This window comes from Tyto alba, unplaced genomic scaffold (assembly GCF_018691265.1).
Source record: "Tyto alba isolate M040663 unplaced genomic scaffold, T.alba_DEE_v4.0 Super-Scaffold_38, whole genome shotgun sequence".
In the NCBI taxonomy this organism is placed as follows: Eukaryota; Metazoa; Chordata; class Aves; order Strigiformes; family Tytonidae; genus Tyto; species Tyto alba.
Window position 1 is genome coordinate 9,513,323 of NW_024881313.1, and position 19,247 is coordinate 9,532,569.

At 37.5% G+C, this 19,247-nt stretch overlaps 1 protein-coding gene across 3 annotated transcripts in view; it reads left to right on the top strand.

Annotated features, from left to right (window-relative positions):
* Window positions 1–19,247, top strand: part of CRPPA (CDP-L-ribitol pyrophosphorylase A) — a 126,724-nt gene that overhangs the window by 17,539 nt on the left and 89,938 nt on the right. For all 3 annotated transcript variants that reach the window (XM_042802158.1, XM_042802159.1, XM_042802157.1), the window contains exon 3: window positions 6,357–6,506. In XM_042802158.1, coding sequence (XP_042658092.1) covers window positions 6,357–6,506 — 150 coding nt within the window. The remainder of the gene's footprint in view (window positions 1–6,356; window positions 6,507–19,247) is intronic.

A 19,247-nucleotide genomic window follows, 5' to 3' on the forward strand; every position in this document is an offset into this window, starting at 1 on the left:
TAGCATTCATAAGTTGTGCTTGTATGTGTTTGACATCAGGCCTATTCCTAAATAATTTTAAGACATTGACTCAGAGTGACTGAAATATAAAACGTCCATTTACTTAATGCCGCTAGACAGCTGTGGAGATAGCATAGAGAAAATGAATTTCAGGGGAGGTAGAGGCTATGAAGGGAGAAGAAAAATATTGTTGGTATAATTAAAGGGAGTGATGCTAGAGGGATGTAAGAGTCTACTCCGTTATGACTAGACTCTCAAGTTTTAGGCTACGATTCCCACTCACTTGAAGTTCAGGGTTGCAGTTGACTGTGTAAGTGACCTTTGTGGGTCTGCATTAGTACTTGGGGCCTACTGGGGACAGGGGCGTGCCAAAGACTTAGCATGCCTTTTTTTTTTTTTTTTTTTGGTATGTCAGCCTGCAGGATCTGTGATTGTCTGAGCTTGTTACCACACTCTTGTAAAACAAAAGGAATTGTAGTTGTGGTATTTTTTGTAAGGATTTTGTGCCACTTAAATTTTTTTTTTTTTTTTTTCTCTTCCTAGTCCATATCATTCAACTTGTTGAGCTTTGCAGCTGTTTAGCATTGTTCTGCTTCAACTCTGGCTCCCCAAAATGACCAGATCACTGATGCGGGTGTGTTGGTTTTCATGTTTTTTTGGAACTTCTGGCTCTTCTATAACTTGTTCTTGCAAGTTTTAGTCTATATGTAGAGTGTTGGTCTCAGCTGAATAATAATGTACTGTATGTTGGGGGTATTGGTAACCTGGATAATTTCCTGCTTCTGATATAAGCTCCATCTCCCCTGCTAATTCTTTTGGAAATGTTAATGGCTTCTGTTTCAGTTTGAGTTTTTTGGGGTTGTTTGTTTGGTTTTTTTTAATAAAATGTGGATTTTCAGTTTTTATGAATATTCAGTAAAAATAAGCTATATTGAATTGTGTTAGCCAGGTTGCTATGTTGTGTGTAGGCTTCTGTGGCCTAAACATTCATATTTCATTTTGTAATAAAAGGTGTCATCAATGCTGCTTGGATTTTACTCTCCTTGAACTGATGGTGTTGTCTGATCTTAAAACACACCCTGGTTATGTATTCACTGAATACATACATCTAAACAATTTCTTGTCAGAATAAAAGTATGATAAAAGGAGAATGATACAGTGTTACTGTTTAGTGGAAAGGTGTAATGATATGCTTTGAATCTATTGAAAATATTTATGATACCTTATTTGATACTGACTTGCATGATGTACTTCATTCTTCTTCATACCTTTTTTCCAGTAACTGTTAAATTTTTAAATCTTGAATGTATGTTGTGCTCTAGGCAGTTATGCAAGAGACTGAATAAAAACTGAGAGCCTGTTTGTAAACGTTTTTGATTTGTGCTGTTTAAAATGGGTTATAAAAGACACCTGTTGTTTCTAAAAGCATCTAGAGGCTGGTTCAGTTTTCAGCAGATGTATGGATGAACTTGCTTCTGAGAGATACCAGTCTGTCACTTCTCCTGAAACTGATGGAATTGTGTGTTCTCAGGACATTTTAGGACTGTTAAAGAAAATTATAGATTAAAATTATGGGTTTTGTTCCCATATTCTGTCTGCAAAATACAACTGACCAGTTAGCAGTACTTGTTTCAATGTCTGTTATGCTATGAAAGAATATTTTAAGAGCTTGCCTGCAGATATTTGATACTTTAACTAATTTATTTAACAAAATATGCAAAAAATGGGGGAAATGAATATATTCATTTTCTGGACATGCCAGGTTCAGCAAAACTAGTGCTTAGCTGTCTTTGGAGTGGCTTGAAGGCTGTAAAGTGGACATTTAAAGAAAGTCACTTTAACCATCTGTTATCTAGCCACTTCACATTCAGGAAAGGTATATTATGCATTTTGTGTATGATTTTGAAAGCAAATCTACTTGAGATCTGGGTCAGAATGATTAGAAATTGGAAGATGAATACTCTGGGTAGGGAAATGTTAGTATAAGACCCAGGCACTTGCTTTAAACTCACAGGATTTGTATTCTGTGGTAGGCTAAAAGATCTGTAAAACTATAGTAACATTAACAAGTACTTGTAGTTTTAAATGAGGACAGATTTCCTTTCTGCAGGACCTTTCTCTGCCTCAGCACACACACACATGGTCTCCCTCAACCAGATGATGGGACCCAACGCAGGGCCGAGTTTACCACCTCAGTGGCACAAGAACTACGTTAGTTACTAAGGCCACTTTCAGACTGGGTGAAACTAGGATTGAGCAAAGGAAAACACTGACCTGTGTATGCCCTGCATTGTTCTCATATGGGACAAGAGAACTGAGTCCCTGATGCAGGAAACCTTGCATCTGCAGTACTTCTGGTGACATTCTCTAGCTGGCATACGCCAACACAGCTGCCAAACCCACACTGGCTTACACAGACCTCACCACGTGCTTCTGCTTCCAGAGTTGGTTTACGGGTATCTTCATTCATGGTATAAACATAATATTTGACATGTAAAAGCAGAAAAATTGAGCTGCGAATTTAGTTCTCATATACAGACCAAGTACGGGCACAGTTTAAGATGTATGGCTCGTTCTGTGGCATTTCCTTCGGTTAGCACTGGCATCCTCCCTACTCAGCACAAAGCGTTTTCTGAATTCCATTCCTAGCAGTCTTGCAATGAACTGAATTTAGGTATTTAAGACTGGGCTTCACACTACATTTTTTAGTTTAGAAAATTAAACGTTAGAGCACAGTAGGGCCAAAAATACAGTAAGGTGCTACTGTATCTAAATGGGCTTTTGCCCCTGATGACTGTAAGGTATAAGTGAAGAATGCAGTCATCCAGCTAGTCTACATCTGTTCAGTTACACAACCAAATATTTTATTATTTGCAAGGAATTTCCATGTGGATTTTCTGGTTATAGATCAGTAACAAAGATCTATTTCTATATTAGTAAAGAAAGTATATACTGAGTCTCAGGTATTTAAATTTTATTTGTTCGAATCTGAGAAGCTTTGACTTGCTATTTATGTCAGGAATGTACAGGTATTTGGCCCGGCTCTCAAGCAAGAGGTTCAGGCATGAGTTTTTTAAAAAAAAATAAAGAAAAATCTGTCCTCATTTAAAATTATAAGTACTTGTTAATGTCACTATGGTTTTACAGATCTTTTTTACACTTTGAATTAGCCTACCACAGAATACAAATCCTGTGAGTTTAAAGCAAGTGCCTGGGTCTCATACTAACATTTCCCTACCCAGAGTACTCCTCTCCCAATTTCTAATTATTTTGACCCAGATCTCAAGTAGATTTGCTCAGGATTTTAAGGTTTCACCTCAGTGCTGCACCTTAGGAAGTATGCTCTAGTTCATGGTTTTACCACTTTCAGACCCCAGCTGCTCATCATATGAAGGTTTTCTATGCAGTAGAAACTTCATGGCTTTAGGAAGTACTAGAGCTCTGCATTCTGCTTTTAGAGCATAGAGTAGTCATGGATGGAGTTGTCCTTTTTTAGAACAAAGTGACTGCTAGTTACCCTGTTACTGCATACATAGAATTTCTCTCCATTGCATGATTAGAATTCAGCCATAAATCTTATTATTGGTATTAAATTTAATGTTTCCAGTCAGTGTCAGGTATAGCTTGAGCCGACTTGCTGCAGAAGGCATCTTGTTGTGTCCAACTTGTGATCCCTCATTGAAATGGGGTGAGGAAGGGTGAGAAACTCTCAGCCTGCCACACTGGACTCAATTCTGGGGTAATGTAAAGCAAAACTGTAGTTGTTTGAAAAATGCTCCTTGTTAAATTTTAGGTGCCGTGAAGCTTTCAGTTATTTGAGAAGATAATTGGGAGTTTTAAAAAATGCTGTGTTTGAATTTATTAGAAACTAGATCTTCCCAAATCTTCTGGAAGAGCAAAGCCTCATCAGAGCAGGAGATGTGGTTCAGTATTGTCACAAAGATACAGACATTTATGAATTTTTATTGTGCAATAAACCAGATGTCAAGAAAACAATGTGTTTCAGGGCTCTTTTAAGAATATAATTTTGAGTATTTCAATTTTATTTAGAATTGCAGTTTGGTTTTCGGTTCCTCAGTGCGTGTTTTACTTGTGAGATTTGGTTACGCAAGTCACATTGTATTCTCTTGCTCTGTTTTATGCTTAAAATGTAACATGACATGATTGTTAAAATCTGTAATAAAATACTGGATCAACCTAAGAAATCCTCTTTTGCTAACTGTTTTTTTGGAATGGTAACTGTTTCAGGAAAAAAAAATATTCAAATAGACTTAACTAATTACAGAAAAGCTGTGGCTAGCATGCTGCTCTGTCTCTTCCCATGACCTTCTAATTTTATAATTTTTTTTGTGTGTGAGACCAATTAAAATATGACGGCAGAGAAAAATAATGTAGTCCAAATGCCTAGCAGCTGGGATATAGAGGTAATAATCCTGGAATAATAGGAAATAGAAAGGGGACAAGTTGCAGATAATTTAGTCTCTCTACTTCTGCTTATTCACAGCTATTCCTCAAGGTACATCTGTTGAATTTACTCCTCATTTAATACAGTGACATATTACTAAGATTGTAGTGATGTTTAGTTTTGTCAGTTTATCTTTTCTACTACAGAAGTAAAATTGATCCTGCCCAGGGCAGAAAGATGGGCTAGATAACCTCTTGAGGTCCTTTATACACAGTTCTTCTGTAATTTCATAGTTCTTGCTGATGTTTCTGTACCGTGTTTTGCCTTTGGATGATAGTGTTTTGCTCCATGTAGTGTTCTATATAAATACCTCTTCCCAAGTATTAGAAAGAAAAAGTGCTTTTCAGATTTTGAGAAAGTGTTTCAGAATCTTTTGAATCTTTTCTCTCCCTTCTCCCTGCCCCGGTAGCTCATGCATATCAGAACTCTTTGGGCATGAGAAATTGGCTCACATCTCTGTCCTCATTCTGTAAAAGAATGAACTAAGAAGCTGTATTTTAGAGCTCATAAAATGCTCAACACGCTGACTGCATTCCTCTTTGTTTTATTGTTCAGTAGTGTGAAAGGATGAGGGAAGACAACTAATTATTTCTGTTTTAAGATTAAAAAAAAACGTTAATCTCACTTTTGGCATCTCATTCTGCCACTGAATGCTTATCTGAGGTCAGAAATCCTCTAAGAATGGACATGACTCCTATGTATGAGGGCAGCATTTGCCAGCAGAAGATAAATGAAATCAACAGTAACAGTGCTTCTCTTTTATGTGATGAGAGACATATTTTTTTTTTCTGTGTCAAAGCTCACTAGATCTCAGTGGCTGCAGTAAAAGGTATCAGAATTCACGACTGGGAATGCTTTTCTAGGTATACTGATCTAAGATGTTGGATAATTCCAAATGTTTTGAAACAACATCAATTATTATTTTTTATTATTCTTTAAAAATAGTTAATAAACAGTATAGTGTAAGGATGCCATTCTCAGTAGTTAGCGTTGTTAGGCAGCATGCTTTTTGCCCTGTGACTTGATAAACAGTGTTCTGCTGTTGCATACTTTTCCTCATTTTTGTATGAACAATTCTTGTCCCAATTGCCTTTAGGTTCATATGAAGTTCATGTGAGCATTTGATAAATGATGAAGTGTGAGTAACTTTCTGGTATCAAACGGACTAAAACCAGCTAAGAGAGTTCTGTTTGAGATGCCATAGATTTTTAATACAATATAATGATGAAAAGATCAAAGATACATGTTTAATTGGTTTCAGATCTAAGGAAAACCAAAACTGGAATATAAGCATTTAAGTATCTGTTCAGTTCCAGTGCTGCTGGATATTGAATACTTTCTGGTGTATATACTCTGTTCCCAGTGATTTCACTGTTAAGTGTAGTTGCTCAGTGTTTCACAGAGTGAATTCAGCATGGAAGAACAAGCTCAGTTTTCTGGAACTTTCCTTGTTGCGTATTTATGAGCAGTTTAACCAAAATAAAATCTGTGAAAGCAATAGGTATTCTGGATTATCAGGACCTCTCAGCTGTGTCTCCTACTGTTTGGTATATGAATAGGCCTAGAACTGTCCTCACAGAAACTACCTAATATGTATGTAGAAGAAAGTCTGAAAAATTAACGTCTCGGATCTGTACATGTATTTGCAGTGGATGTTCGTAAAGGATTTATGATTTTTTTTTTTTTTTGTAAATTGGCCCTCAGTGTGTACTTCAACAGTCCACTGTTGTTATATTCATGTTAAAAGTCTCATACAGACTTAAGTAGTATTTATGCATTGTGAGATAGATAAATAGAAAATATTTTTTAAAGCTCCTTTTTTTGACTCTTGCTATCCAATAGACATTAATATTAATAACATTTAGACCTTTCTTTACGTTTTGTTCCACAGGCAGCAGGAGCAATTCGTCCTCTGGTTTCTACTGTTATTGCCTCTGCTGCAGATGGCTGTTTAGACCACTCATTGGAACGTGCCAGGTACAGAGCGAGTGAAATGCCTCAGGCTTTCTTGTTTGATATAATCTATGAAGCATACCAACAGGTAAGACTTGGAGACTTTCTAAGACATTTTTCCATTTACCTTCATTAAAAAAATACCCAGCACCTTTGTTCCTTTTCTTTCAAAAACAGAGATTCAGCATCAATTTCAGATCACATCCAACTGTATGCATATTACTTCTCTGTAGTCTTTTGATGAAAATGCTTTATCATTCTAATTTATTCAAGTTTTTGGTTATCAAACTGCCAAATACAAGAGGGGATGTGGGGTCTAAACTATTGGAAAGACAGATTTGTTTTAATTTCTGTTGTGCATGAAATGCATTACTTAAGTGGGTTAATGTGTTCAAAGTTAAGTATGTATTAAGTATGTATTGTTGACTGAGAGTATGAGTGTTGGATGCACAGTGTAATAATGACATATAATAATAGTATGGGATACAGGCTGTTCCAAAACATTATAATACTAACTTGATACATCTAGGTAAAAAGTGTTTAATTTGTTTCATGTTCATCTGTATTGTAAATACTTTGATTAGTGGCTGAAAATAATATTTACTTAGTTTCTGTCGTAATTCTCCATTTTTTCCTAATATATTGCATTAACATATTTAAGAAAATAAAAATTGTGGGTAGTGTATTAAACCCTGACTCCTTTGCCTTTATCCCTCTTGAAGACTGCTTTCGTTTGCCCCACCCTGCATTCACAGTTTACTGGAAACTCTCCAGGCTTTCGTCTCAGCATTCTACTTCCTTTTCATTCATCACCTTGTGGAAATTGCCTGTCCTCTAGGTATCTTCCAGACTGACTGGAAGCAGAGCATTTCTTTTGTCACTTGGAAGGAATTATTTTTCGCTCCAGTAATGCTGACAGTCACGCTTCCCATCAGTCTTTCATTTCTAGAGTAAACAAGCCTGAATTACTGATATCCACCTTCAGAGAGTGCATAGCTTAAAAGTCACCAACACCAGAACAACTGTGTGGACAGGCAATGAAAAAACAGTTACTTAATTGCTCAGTAATTGTTTTACTTAAAAATGTTGTCACAAATTCCATGTCATACCCTTTATGCATGATACTTGAAGCTATTCTTAGATGCTGAAGATAAAGGTCTGTCCAAGATGAAGAGATACTCAAGTGATTGGGCTAACTCCAACTGTTTTACTTCTAATGGGAAGCAAGGGGGAAGTTCTTGCTGTATGTAACACACAGCTGATACTTTGAAGTGAGACTCTAGCTTGAATGTAGTGGGCATACTCGTGATAAAGGCAGCATATATGTGCATAGAACACATCTCGAGACAACTGCTATTGTTGGTTATAGAACTGTTTCTTTCTTGTTAATGTGTATCTCTTTTGGCAAATTGCATGTTTATGTGTTGATTCTTAAAAAAAAACCCGAAATAACAGAAAACAACTCCTCTTTTTTCCTACTGTGTTTGCGCTTAGTTTGCAGATATAGTAGAGCTGGCAAAAACATAAAAAGCTTTTCCCTAAATGCCTTGCTCAGAAGACAACTATATTTGCAGTCCCTGTGCTCCTCTGAATAGTGTTCTCTTCTCACATATGCATTCCATCAGTCTTCTTTTTTGTATGCCTGCTCTTTCAAGAACAAGCCACCAAAGTTGTTAGCAAGCAACCAAGACTATGGTTCCTTGTCCCCAGTTCCCTTTGCATTGGCTAAATTCTGGTCATTTAAATGCTTTGTGCCTTGGAGCTCTGGGAAGGATAACACTTCGCTAAACCTCTCAACTCATATTGTTTGCTAATTATTTATGTTTCAATGGTGCCTAGCTGTCCAAGTCAAGGATTAAGACCCTATTGTTCTGGGAACTGTACAAACAAATAAAAAAAAGATAGATAATCACTGTCCTGAAAAACTTAGTTGAGCTACTGTAGGACAGATTTTTGTAGGAATGGATGAAGCTTATGATGCTTCCTAAATATTAACATGTCTATCATTAGTTCCCCCAACAACCTGGTGAAGTAGGTAAGTATCATTGTAGAGATGAACAAAGCAAAAATGATAATTTTGTTACTCATGTTGCAAGTCAGTCACAAAGCTAGGAATGGAATTAATTTTGGCTGACTTGGCATGGGATCATGATCCCACTCCTGAGTATTTTATACAGTTGTGACCTTTATGCAACAGCACTGTGGGGAAAAACAAGTCAAACATGCATTCCTTAGAAAGAAACTGTCCATTGGATTATTGCTTCAAATAACATAGGCTTTTCAGTTATATTGTGGGTAATGTGGAATACTGCTTTTAAACTCCATCACTATTTAAATGCATTATCTGATGTGAGTAGGTAGATTTAGAGAATTTACTTCTAGATATGTTCTGTTTCATGAGTATAAGGTCTCCAACAATCTTGACCAGTAAGTTGCAACATTCAATTAAAGGTCAATTAAAGGTCAGTTCTCTGATCCTTACAGCTTTGCCATCTAATTTTTTTCGCTGCTCTTGTCTGGTACCAGTCTGGGCAGAGCGGACTAGTGCTGCTTCTCCTTTTGTTGCTGTTTGGAATGTGTTTAGAAAGGAATAAGCTATTAACACTATTAAAATATGTAAAAATACTTTTGTACGATATTTATCAAATTAAAAATAATTTCCTTAGAAAACTTTTTCCAATTCTTACTATCATTTTTTAATCAAGCAATAATTTGGTGAAAAATACATGTATTCTACATAAAATTGAAGTAGATACAGCAAATGCCAGAGATTAGTTCACCATATTATCTTAAAATATTTATATACTACAGTGAATTCCCTTTGCATTTGGTGGCAAAAATCCAGCTCAGATTTTGAGGACTTTCAGCCAGGTTGTTTGCATGCACTACATGGTGATGCATCTCATTTTTGTGTGCTGGATCTCAATTTAGTTTTCACTCTTACTTTGTCTCTGTTGCCTAGAACATTGCATATTCCAGAGGTCTTCTTTGTTCAGATACATGTTGACTCTGATTTAACTGTGACAATGTCAAGATTTCTGACATCATAACTACTAACTTTGCAGGTTTATAGTAATGCTGTTGAAACCTTTTAAATGTTGTTGCTCAAAATTTGCATGGATTTTGTTGTCTTTGTAATGACTTTGAGAGTTCATTAAAACAAACATTCTTCATCACTTGTGTATCTGAAATGTAAGCCCCTTTTAAACAGGGCTTTTCAAAGATTAAAAACTAGTACTTTTTAAAATGTGATTTTTATGACTTTGGGTTTTCCTTGTTACAATGACTTTGTCAAAAAAAAAAAAAGAAAAAATGTTGGACTGGAAGTGACATAAAATTAGAGTCTGTTTGGTCAGTTACTCAGAAACGGGGTTAAGTTTTCCATCTATTACCTCTGAAGCATGCTATGAAATAATTTCTGTCGTGTTTCTGATTTTTGCTTGTGTTGTGTGAGAGAATTAGTTTCTGTGAGAAGGTATGCATTATATTGTTTTCAAAAGGGTTTCTTGTAACTACTAGTCCTATCTCTTTTTTTCTAGGTGTATTAACTTGAATCTGTTCTTTCCTCTCACAATTCCTTAATGTTTCTTGATCCTGTTGGGGAAATTATTTAATTTTTCTACTCTGCTATTGTAATGTAGTCAAGGACGTCTACATTCAAAGTAGGGTGGGTTGGTTGGTTTGTTTTCTTTTTAATCCCCAGAGAGGTACATAAATCTGAAATGGGAAGGAGCAATCCAAAAAATGTTGTTGAGATACTGTATATTCTGCTAGATCTTCTTTCTGATGGTTAATTCTGAATATTTTTTTTAACCGTACTTAAACAATAGTATAGACTTATGAAAAGATCTCAGACTATTCCAGTTAGCAACAATTTTAACATCAATTAGTGATGGAAGAAGCTTTTTTTATATGTCTGTGTATATCGTAGAATCATAGAACGGTTTGGGTTGGAAGGGCCCTTAAATATCATCCGGTTCCAACCCCTCTGCCCTGGGCAGGGCCCCCTTCCCCCAGCCCAGGGGGCTCCCAGCCCCGTCCAACCTGGCCTTGAACCCTTCCAGGGAGGGGGCAGCCACAGCTGCTCTGGGCACCCTGGGCCAGTGCCTCACCACCCTCACAGCAAATAATTTTTTCCTTACATCTAATCTAAATCTGCTGTGTTTCAGTTTAAAACCGTTACCCCTCATCCTAGCCCTACACTCCCTGATAAATAGTCCCTCCCCACTGTTCCTGTAGCCCCCTTTACAACCCCAACTCTCTCAGCCTGTCACTGTTGGGGGCCCCAGAGCTGGACCCAGCACTGCAGGCAGGGTCTCACGAGAGCAGAGCAGAGGGGCAGAATCCCCCCGCTCAGCCTGCTGGCCACACTGCTCTTGATGCAGCCCAGGACACGGGTGGCTTTCTGCACCACGAGTACACATTGCTGGCTCACAGTCACTTTTCCAGCCACTAATAACCCCAATTCCTCCTCTGCAGGGCTGCCCCCAACACATGGCCCAGCCTGTATCTGTGCTTGGGATTGCCCCGACCCAGGGGCAGGACCTTGCCCTTGGCCTTGTTGAACTCCATGAGGTTCACACAGTCCCACCTCTCCAGCCTGTCCAGGCCCCTCTGGATGCATCCCTGCCCTCCAGCACGGCGACCGCACCGCACAGCTCGGGGTCACCAGCAAACTTGCTGAGGGTGCACTCAGTGCCACTGTCCGTGTCCCCAGCAAAGATGTTAAACAGAGGTTTTACAGATGTCATTGTTCTTGAGATGTCCCCTATATTTTCTCTTTTTATTGGGGTAATGAAAACATTTTGAGAACCATTGTTTCTTGATGAAGGAAGAATTGGGAGTACTTTGTTTCTGCCTTTTTGTGATACAGCAGGTAAGTGGAAATGCAACAGGAAAGGGAAAGTTCTGCAGTATTATTCTGCATCAAATGGTAATTGCTCCAGTGTAGTAGAATTGGAAGACCACTGTTCACTCTTTCCACTCCAGAATAGTGGTACTGATTTTAACATTTTTATAAAATTTCTGTTATATTGTTATAGATATTACTTTTAACTCAGAACACCTTTTGGCCATTGTATTGGACATCACATAAGCCAGACTAAAAACATTTAAAGACAATACTGAAATTAAGTAACTGTTCAGAGCCTGCAACAGGCAGTGGAGCTAAAACAGTGTCTTGATCTTAAAAGGCCTTACTACTCTGACTTACATGTCATTATATAGAGCACTTAGCTATAATAGATGAATAGGCATAATGTTTCTTTGTCAGATGCAGGCAACTACCCTTATGTAACCCTGCGTAATGCTTTCTGTTGTAAGTCTCCAGGTTCAGTTGGTTGCATGAAGTATGGGAAAATGGCTGTTTACTTCTCCTTAAGTAAAGTATTATTGTTGCCTCCACATTGTAGTAGGGCTTTGGAATTTGGCGTTGGAAATCTCATCTGAGATGAGAAAATGATGAATTATACAAGCTTCCTTACATATGCCTGTGTTGTTGTGTCACTCATGATATATATGCCTTCTCACCTCATACTCTTACGAAGTACAGCACTGCTTTCATGTCCTTCAAATTGTTAAATTTATAAAAATTATAAATGTATAAAATTTATAGAAGTTGTAGCTTTTGTTTGTATGATGCATGCTTGACACAAGGTAGACAAGTGACAGATTCAAACAACTGAAAGGGGAGAAAACTATCTCACAGGCAGGAGTCTTTACCTTATCCAGGGGTTTTGCTTGGGATGCTGGGTAAAAGGACGTATAAATGTGTTAAGGGGATAAATGTAATGTTGGATCAGTGCTCTTAGATCTGGTATGTTCTAATTTGTGAGTTCTTGTTTCCTGCACAGTGTAATGAACCATACCCCTAACTTTCAGTAAGTAATAGTAGTGTAAAATCAAAAATGCGAATGTCTAATAACTAGTAAAAACATGTGGAAAAGTGATAAAATTGCAGCAACCACGATTTACTTCAATTCTAACTTTTTTATGATAAAAGAATTAAATTCCAGTTTCTTTGGAACTGCATTTTTTTTTTTCTGTTCTTATTAGGCCTAAGGGAAGTCAGAAATGTTTAAGCGTTAATTGAAAATCCACCCTTTCCAAAGACAGAAAATAAAGGATAACTTAGACCAAACTTGTTAATTTTTGCTTAAGGTAGTTTCATGTTTCTGTTCAGCTTTTAAAATTAAATAGGAGAAAATGCAAAGTGTGATCCTGTAAGCCTGGGAGGGGGAGGGTGGGGGGAAACTTCACTTACTAGAAGTCAAGTGTTCCCCTGGAGCAGTATCTTTTAAGGAATTAGAGTATCAGGAAGTTAGGTAGACTACCTTTTTCCTTTAATCAGAGTAGGCTGATACTGATTTCTGTGATGCCTGTTTCTGACATACTGTGAAATGCATAGACATCTTGGAGATCTTTTGTCTTTAATACAAAGCATCTTGTTGTGTCATGTCATGTTACTGTAGAAAGTAACACAGCCACAATATACAAAGGCTGAAAGACCCAAACTTAACAGAGCATTGTGTATTTGAAATGTATCTGCCAAAGTAAGGAAGGTAGAAGGAACAATTAAAAAGCTTTTTATTTCCTGATCTGGCAGAGAAACAATTGAAAATGGAAGAAGAAGAGAAGTGGTATGTAGAAAATTCTGACTAGTTTCTATGTCAAAGATGTAAACAAAAAGCCTAGGGAAGGTGATATGATGGTTGGAGAGTTGTCAACCTGAATGCTGGGGAAACAATAGAATTGGTCACCAGTGTGACAAGTCTGGTGAAGACGAGGACCTTGTAAGAGGGAAGAGCTACACACAGCTGTAGAAAGGGAGGGACATGTTAAAAGGCTGTTCTTCAGGAATTCTTCACATGTAGATGTCATGGCAAAGTGATCACTATTTAAAGACAGTGATAGGTTTATAACTATCTTAATTTTAAAAAATAATGTTAATGCACATTTTTTTTTTTCTGGTAATCTTTTATACGTTGTTTTACACTTGGCCTCAAGATCTTATGTACCTGGGAAAATTTACCACAAAAGCTACACTTTTTTTTTTTTTTTTTGTATTACACATGTAGCTAGTTTAATTATCTGTTGAAATTAGACCTTTTGTAGTTTATGGAACTTTATGTTTAGCTAATCAGAACAATGAAGCTAAAATTAAAAAAAAAAAAAAAGGAATAGGAGAACAGGAAACAGGAGTATTCATTGAAGGGGGATGAGCTTCAACATATTTAGGCATGTTTCTCTGATTATGTCTATAATACCCTTACAGATATCCACATGGAACAGACTGATTTTAGGGATTCTATCTAATCTGTGTAGAAACTATGTAGAGATTAGTAATTTTTGGAACTACACTGAATTAATACATCTGTTCATAGCCAACATTACCCACTTTTTGGATAATAATCACATTTATTTATGGGATGTTACAGCATCTGTCTGCATAGGAGATAGCTGCTATATATATGCACAGTAATGACAAGACACAATAATGTGTCAGGAAGAATCATGCATATACTTTGATGCTAAATTCTGGGAGACAGATGTACTTCCACTCCCCAAAAAAATCAGTGCAAGATGTCCCCAGATGGGGTTGAGATGAGGAGAAGAGGTATTCTGCAAACTGTTCAGCCTCGTCCTCACTAGAAGAAAAGGAAATCCCAAAATTTCTCTCCTCTAACAAACCCCTGAGAATATTCAGGGAAGGTTTTGTCAGAGTAAGAAAGGAAGTTGGCTATTGTTAGGCCCATTGTAGATATATTTGCTCAAAGTATTGTCTTTTCTGTATGTAAATAATAGGGAGTGTATTCCATGTGGATTTTGTAAACTTCTAAAGTGCTTTTTGAAAGGGCACATTACTGGGATTCTTCTTCAAACATGTGTGAAGCATTTTAGTATCCTCTGTAGCGGGAAGTAGAGTCAGCTGTAGCAGTTTAGTAATATTTTGGCATAGGTCAGGCAAGTCCTTCGAGGCAAAATGTCTAGACTGATTTGGGGATTTTCCTGTGGGTTCATTCTTTGTTAAAGAAATCAATGTCTGTCAAATTAACATTGCTAGGAGCAACGAGCGATTAAATGAACAGTAGCAGACAAATTGTTGACTAAAACCTTGGCAACTTTGGGAGCAAGGGTCCGATTCAGAAAGATGACTGAAGGGTCAAAATGTGAGGCAGAATTTGGGCATTTAAGGTTAATGCTAGAATCCTAAAAAAAAAAAAAAAACCAAAAAAAAACAAAAAACAAACACTGCTTGCCTCCCTCCAAAGACTAAAGTTACCTGAATCTTCAAGGCTGTCGCGGTTTGAGCCTGGTCAGCAGCTAAATGCCACACAGCTGCTCACCCACCTTCCCCCCACTTGGGAATGGGGAGGGAATCGGAGGGGCAAAGGGAGACTCACGGGTGGAGATAAAAACAGTTTATTAACAGTAACAGAATAATACGGTGACACCAGTATCAACAGGTAATGTACCATACAGCTGCTCACCACCAGCCGACCAACACCCGCCTGCTCCCAGCTGGCGATCCCAAACACCAAGGCCCCACAGCCACACCCCCGGAAGTGAGAGCCCCTCCTGGCCCACTCCTGCCTTTATATAGTGAGCACAATGTCACATGACATGGACTATCGGCCAATCGGGGCCCAGCCCTCCAGCTGTGCTCCCCCCGCCCCCGCACACAGGTGAGGGCACTGGGCCCTGGGGAGCCCCTGGGGTCTCAGGGTGCTGCAGCTCCTCCCGCTGCCCAACCAACGGGAACTCTAGGCCAGCCCCAACCAGGACAAAGGCATTTCAACTTTTTTTTTTTTTAACATTTGCCATATATGAAACTTTGTGTATGCCAAAGCATCTGAGTTGTGGCAAAGCTGAACAACTTAATATTTACCTCCTGTAAACATTCACTTGAAGAAAATTTTTTTGCCTGATGCTATTCAATAATGAATTGATGTTATGGGTCGGAGCTGTTTGGTTTTTTTTAGTGTAAAAACATTGAAAAAAGAGCTCACCATTTTTTTTTTTTTAACATATGACAAAAAGTAGGTAAGATATGCAGATTTTATCATAAAGTGTGATGGGTTGTTTCTTGGCTTTCATCTTTTCAGAAAATCATCGGACATCTTTTACTAAGTGTATTATGTTCTAAGGATGATCAATTTACCTCATTCTTCTTCAAAAGTGTTTTGCAGGTTCTATGTGCTCTGCTTGTGCATGTGTATAGGGAGATCCACTTCCTTTTTCAGCATCCCCAGCTTTGGTCACCAACTTTGCTTTTGTATTTTGTTCAGGTCATCTAAATATATTCTGTATAACATCATGGTTGTGTTTTTCCTAGTTTGGCATTCCAGTTTGTGTCTGTAAGTTTTCTTCTTTCCCATCAACTGTATTCTGAAATACTGAATCAAGAAGTAATTTGTGAATTAGACAAGAGCCACCTAAAATAACAGTAATCTACTACTTATATGACTTCTGTGAGGACAGTGCTACAAGTGAATGCTTTTCTTTGTATGGAGACCTAAAGGCATCATACTTCAATCTGCTTATGCAATGTAATAGGTAACTACAGTTTTAGTAAAGCTACTTACTTGGTTGGTCCAAGTCAGCCTACTTGGTTGAACAGTAAAATAGCATTAATTATTTCAGTTTGAAATTCCGACTGCAGTTATTTTGATGGTATAATAATACTGATTTTAATTAGATGTATACTAGTGTCAAGATGGGGAATATCTGTGAGTTTTTCAATATGCAGCCTAAGCATATGAAATAACCTAACAAAGCAAACCTTTCTGCTGATTTGTCCATGGGTCATTAGGGTTTATATCTGATTGTTTGACAAGGAAATCTGTGTAACTCCTAAAGGTTGAAAGAAAACCTAATATCTCATTTCTCCTTACATGAGAAGTTTATACGTTATTAACAGCACCCTTTCATTTTTGTGGTCCATTTTGGCTTGGATTTTCTCTGGTTTTAGTTCCATTGAAAAGGAACTTCAGTAGAATCTGAGTTCTGATCCATTTCATTCATGCTGAAAATGGGTAATTTTTTGGTTCTGATGCAAAATTACAGTGGAGCTAATTTTTAAATAATGCAGTTTTGCAGAGGATTTTGGTCTGCCTTTCTCCATTTATCTTCAGGCTGATGCACAGAGACTTGCTTAAATATAGGCTTGTCAACCTCACCTAAAAGAATATCCTAGTTTTCACAGCCTTCAGGTTGTAATTCTGAGATGTTTTCCAAAGATGTTTTACAGTTACTTCATCTGGCATCTTTTTACCCTAGCAGCTTTGTCTTGAGATTGAGGAATTAATATTTTTTTCCCTGCTGCTATCATTAAAACCTACACAATTCTTTCCAGGATAAATATACTAAATGAATTATGTCAGTAATGCTTTCATTTATTCAAAACCTGAAGCTAGATTGGTGGTCTATTGAGAAAACTATGCTAGTTTAGATAGCTCTGTACTTGATTAGTTCTTTGGCGCAATGGTAGAGCCAGGATATTGTATGAATCCCCACCTTGCCCTAATTAATTTCTGCCACAAGAATGTTTGGAGAAATTCTAATGCCTTGCATAACAAAAAACAAAAAACAATTTTTTTTTTTTTTTTTGCTAATGGGATAATTACTTCCATTTAATGGCACTCCTCATCCTGTAGGATCTCAAAGCACTTCACGGATTCACATATTAGCTCTTGGAACTGCTTTGTGCAGTGGTGCAAAGCTGCCACACCCTGGGTGAAATCTGGCATCTCTGTAGCGGTGGAAAGGCTTTTTGTCTTCAGTTATGATTTGGAGGGTGTATGTTAGGGAGACACACTGCAATTATTCAAGTTGGAAATTAGACTGGATTATGAGAGTATTGTTGTAAGTGTTACTGGATTTACCCTGATAAGTGTACTGTATCCACAAGAATCACCCAATTGGCAAAGGCTCAAAAAATGCTGAATACTGAATGAGAATCACTGTATCCAGCGTATGTGAGACCACCCATCTAAATTGTCATCTGCTGCTTTTTTCGAGAGAGAAAGAAGAAAACAAGGTAGTGATGCTAGAGCTCTTAGCTACTGACAGTTTGGTGTATTGAAAGGCAAGGAAAATGACCATTTATGATTCTGCATCATTTCAAGAGATGATTCTCTTACGTAAATTGCTCCAAGAGTGAATAATCTTCTTTGTTGAAAAAAATTTTAAAATAAACCATATATTTTAACTTGGCCTGAATATGGCTCACTTGGTTCAAAGACTGATTAAATTATCTGTTAGTTGCTTGTTTTTAGAACTGGATATATTTAGAAATCTCTTTACTGGGAGAATGGGAACAGTCACTACTTCACATTTTCTTAGAATAAGCTAAACAATATGTAGTTTTCTACATTAGGACAAGATTCTTCGTCTTGTCCATGTAACTCTTTTTCAAGTAGTTTTCCAATTTACAAGATTAATTTTCTAAAGTGTAAACAGTGAGTACTAAGAGTATTTTGACTACTACTGTTGTAGCATAGAATATTAAAATTTTCTTATTTATTCTTGACATTGTAACTAAAATATGACCTTTTAAAAAGCTGAAAGGTGTGAAATTCCATGCTCAAAATGACTGTGTCCTTTTCTGATACCAGAGGTATCAATACTGTCTCATGGTTACTCGGGACCTGTTTTATGAAGTCAATCTGATGAAGATCTAGCTCTTAGTTGCATCGGTTATTTGATTTTCATACCAGTACCATTATTTATTCTCACCTAGTTTGTGTTGGTATTATGCTAGTGTGGACTTTGGAGTAACATTAGGAATGTATCTACTGGTGTGGCACAAAGACTAAGGGGAAGACTGAGGTTTAGTCATTTTTTTTTTTTTTTTTTCTGGTTATCTGTTACTGTTTCAGGATTGTGTGTGTAAACTGGGACTTCACCAGCAGTGATATTCATCCCAGTTGCCAGTCATGTGGACACAATGTGTTTCAAGTCCTGGCTGCTAGGACACCTTGTATTCACACTGCAAATGATGTGCTTTAGCCCTGTCCTTGTATATGACTTTCACCTTGATTCCACCAGATGTGGAATGATTTTGAGCTTTCCAGCAGCACAGTAAAGTGCATTTTGTATGATTCTGAGTAGGGATGCAGGAAAGACTGGCACCAGAAAGAACCAGCCCTTCATACTAAATTGGTAATGTAGACACAACCCTTGAAATTTCTTGTTTGTGCCTATTGGTACCCTCCTTTCCTTGGCAAAGCACCTCTAGTTGTTCTTGATTACATTTTTATTCCTTAATAGCACAGGTGCACTTTCCCCCCTCTCTCTCCAGGTTGATCATGATTTGTCTAGGAGAACGTAGCAGACTTCCTTCTCTGGAAGGACTAAAGTCTCTCCATCTAATTTTCAGACAGAATTAGGGTTTCTCAAAATGATAGTGTTTTTATGATTTTGGTGTAAACTTGAGCGCACATGCTTCTTTTGCAGGATGATTGGTTTGTTTGGACCTCTCCTTTTGCAGAGACAGAAGCAGTAGCATCCAGAATAAGATTAAGACTTGAAGAGTAGGCTTTAATCATTGAATCAATTAGGTTGGAAAATACCTTTAAGATTATAAATTCAACCGTTAATCTAGCACTGCCAAGTCCACCACTAAACTGTGTCTCTAAGCACCACATCTGTGTGTCTTTTAAATACCTCCAGGGATGGTGACTCAACTACTTCCCTGGGCAGCCTGTTCCAATGCTTGACAGCCCTTTCAGTGAAGAAATTTTTCCTACTATCCAATCTAAACTTCCCCTGGTGCAACTTGAGGCAATGATACAAACATCATCATAATAATTCTGTAGGGTATCTGCAT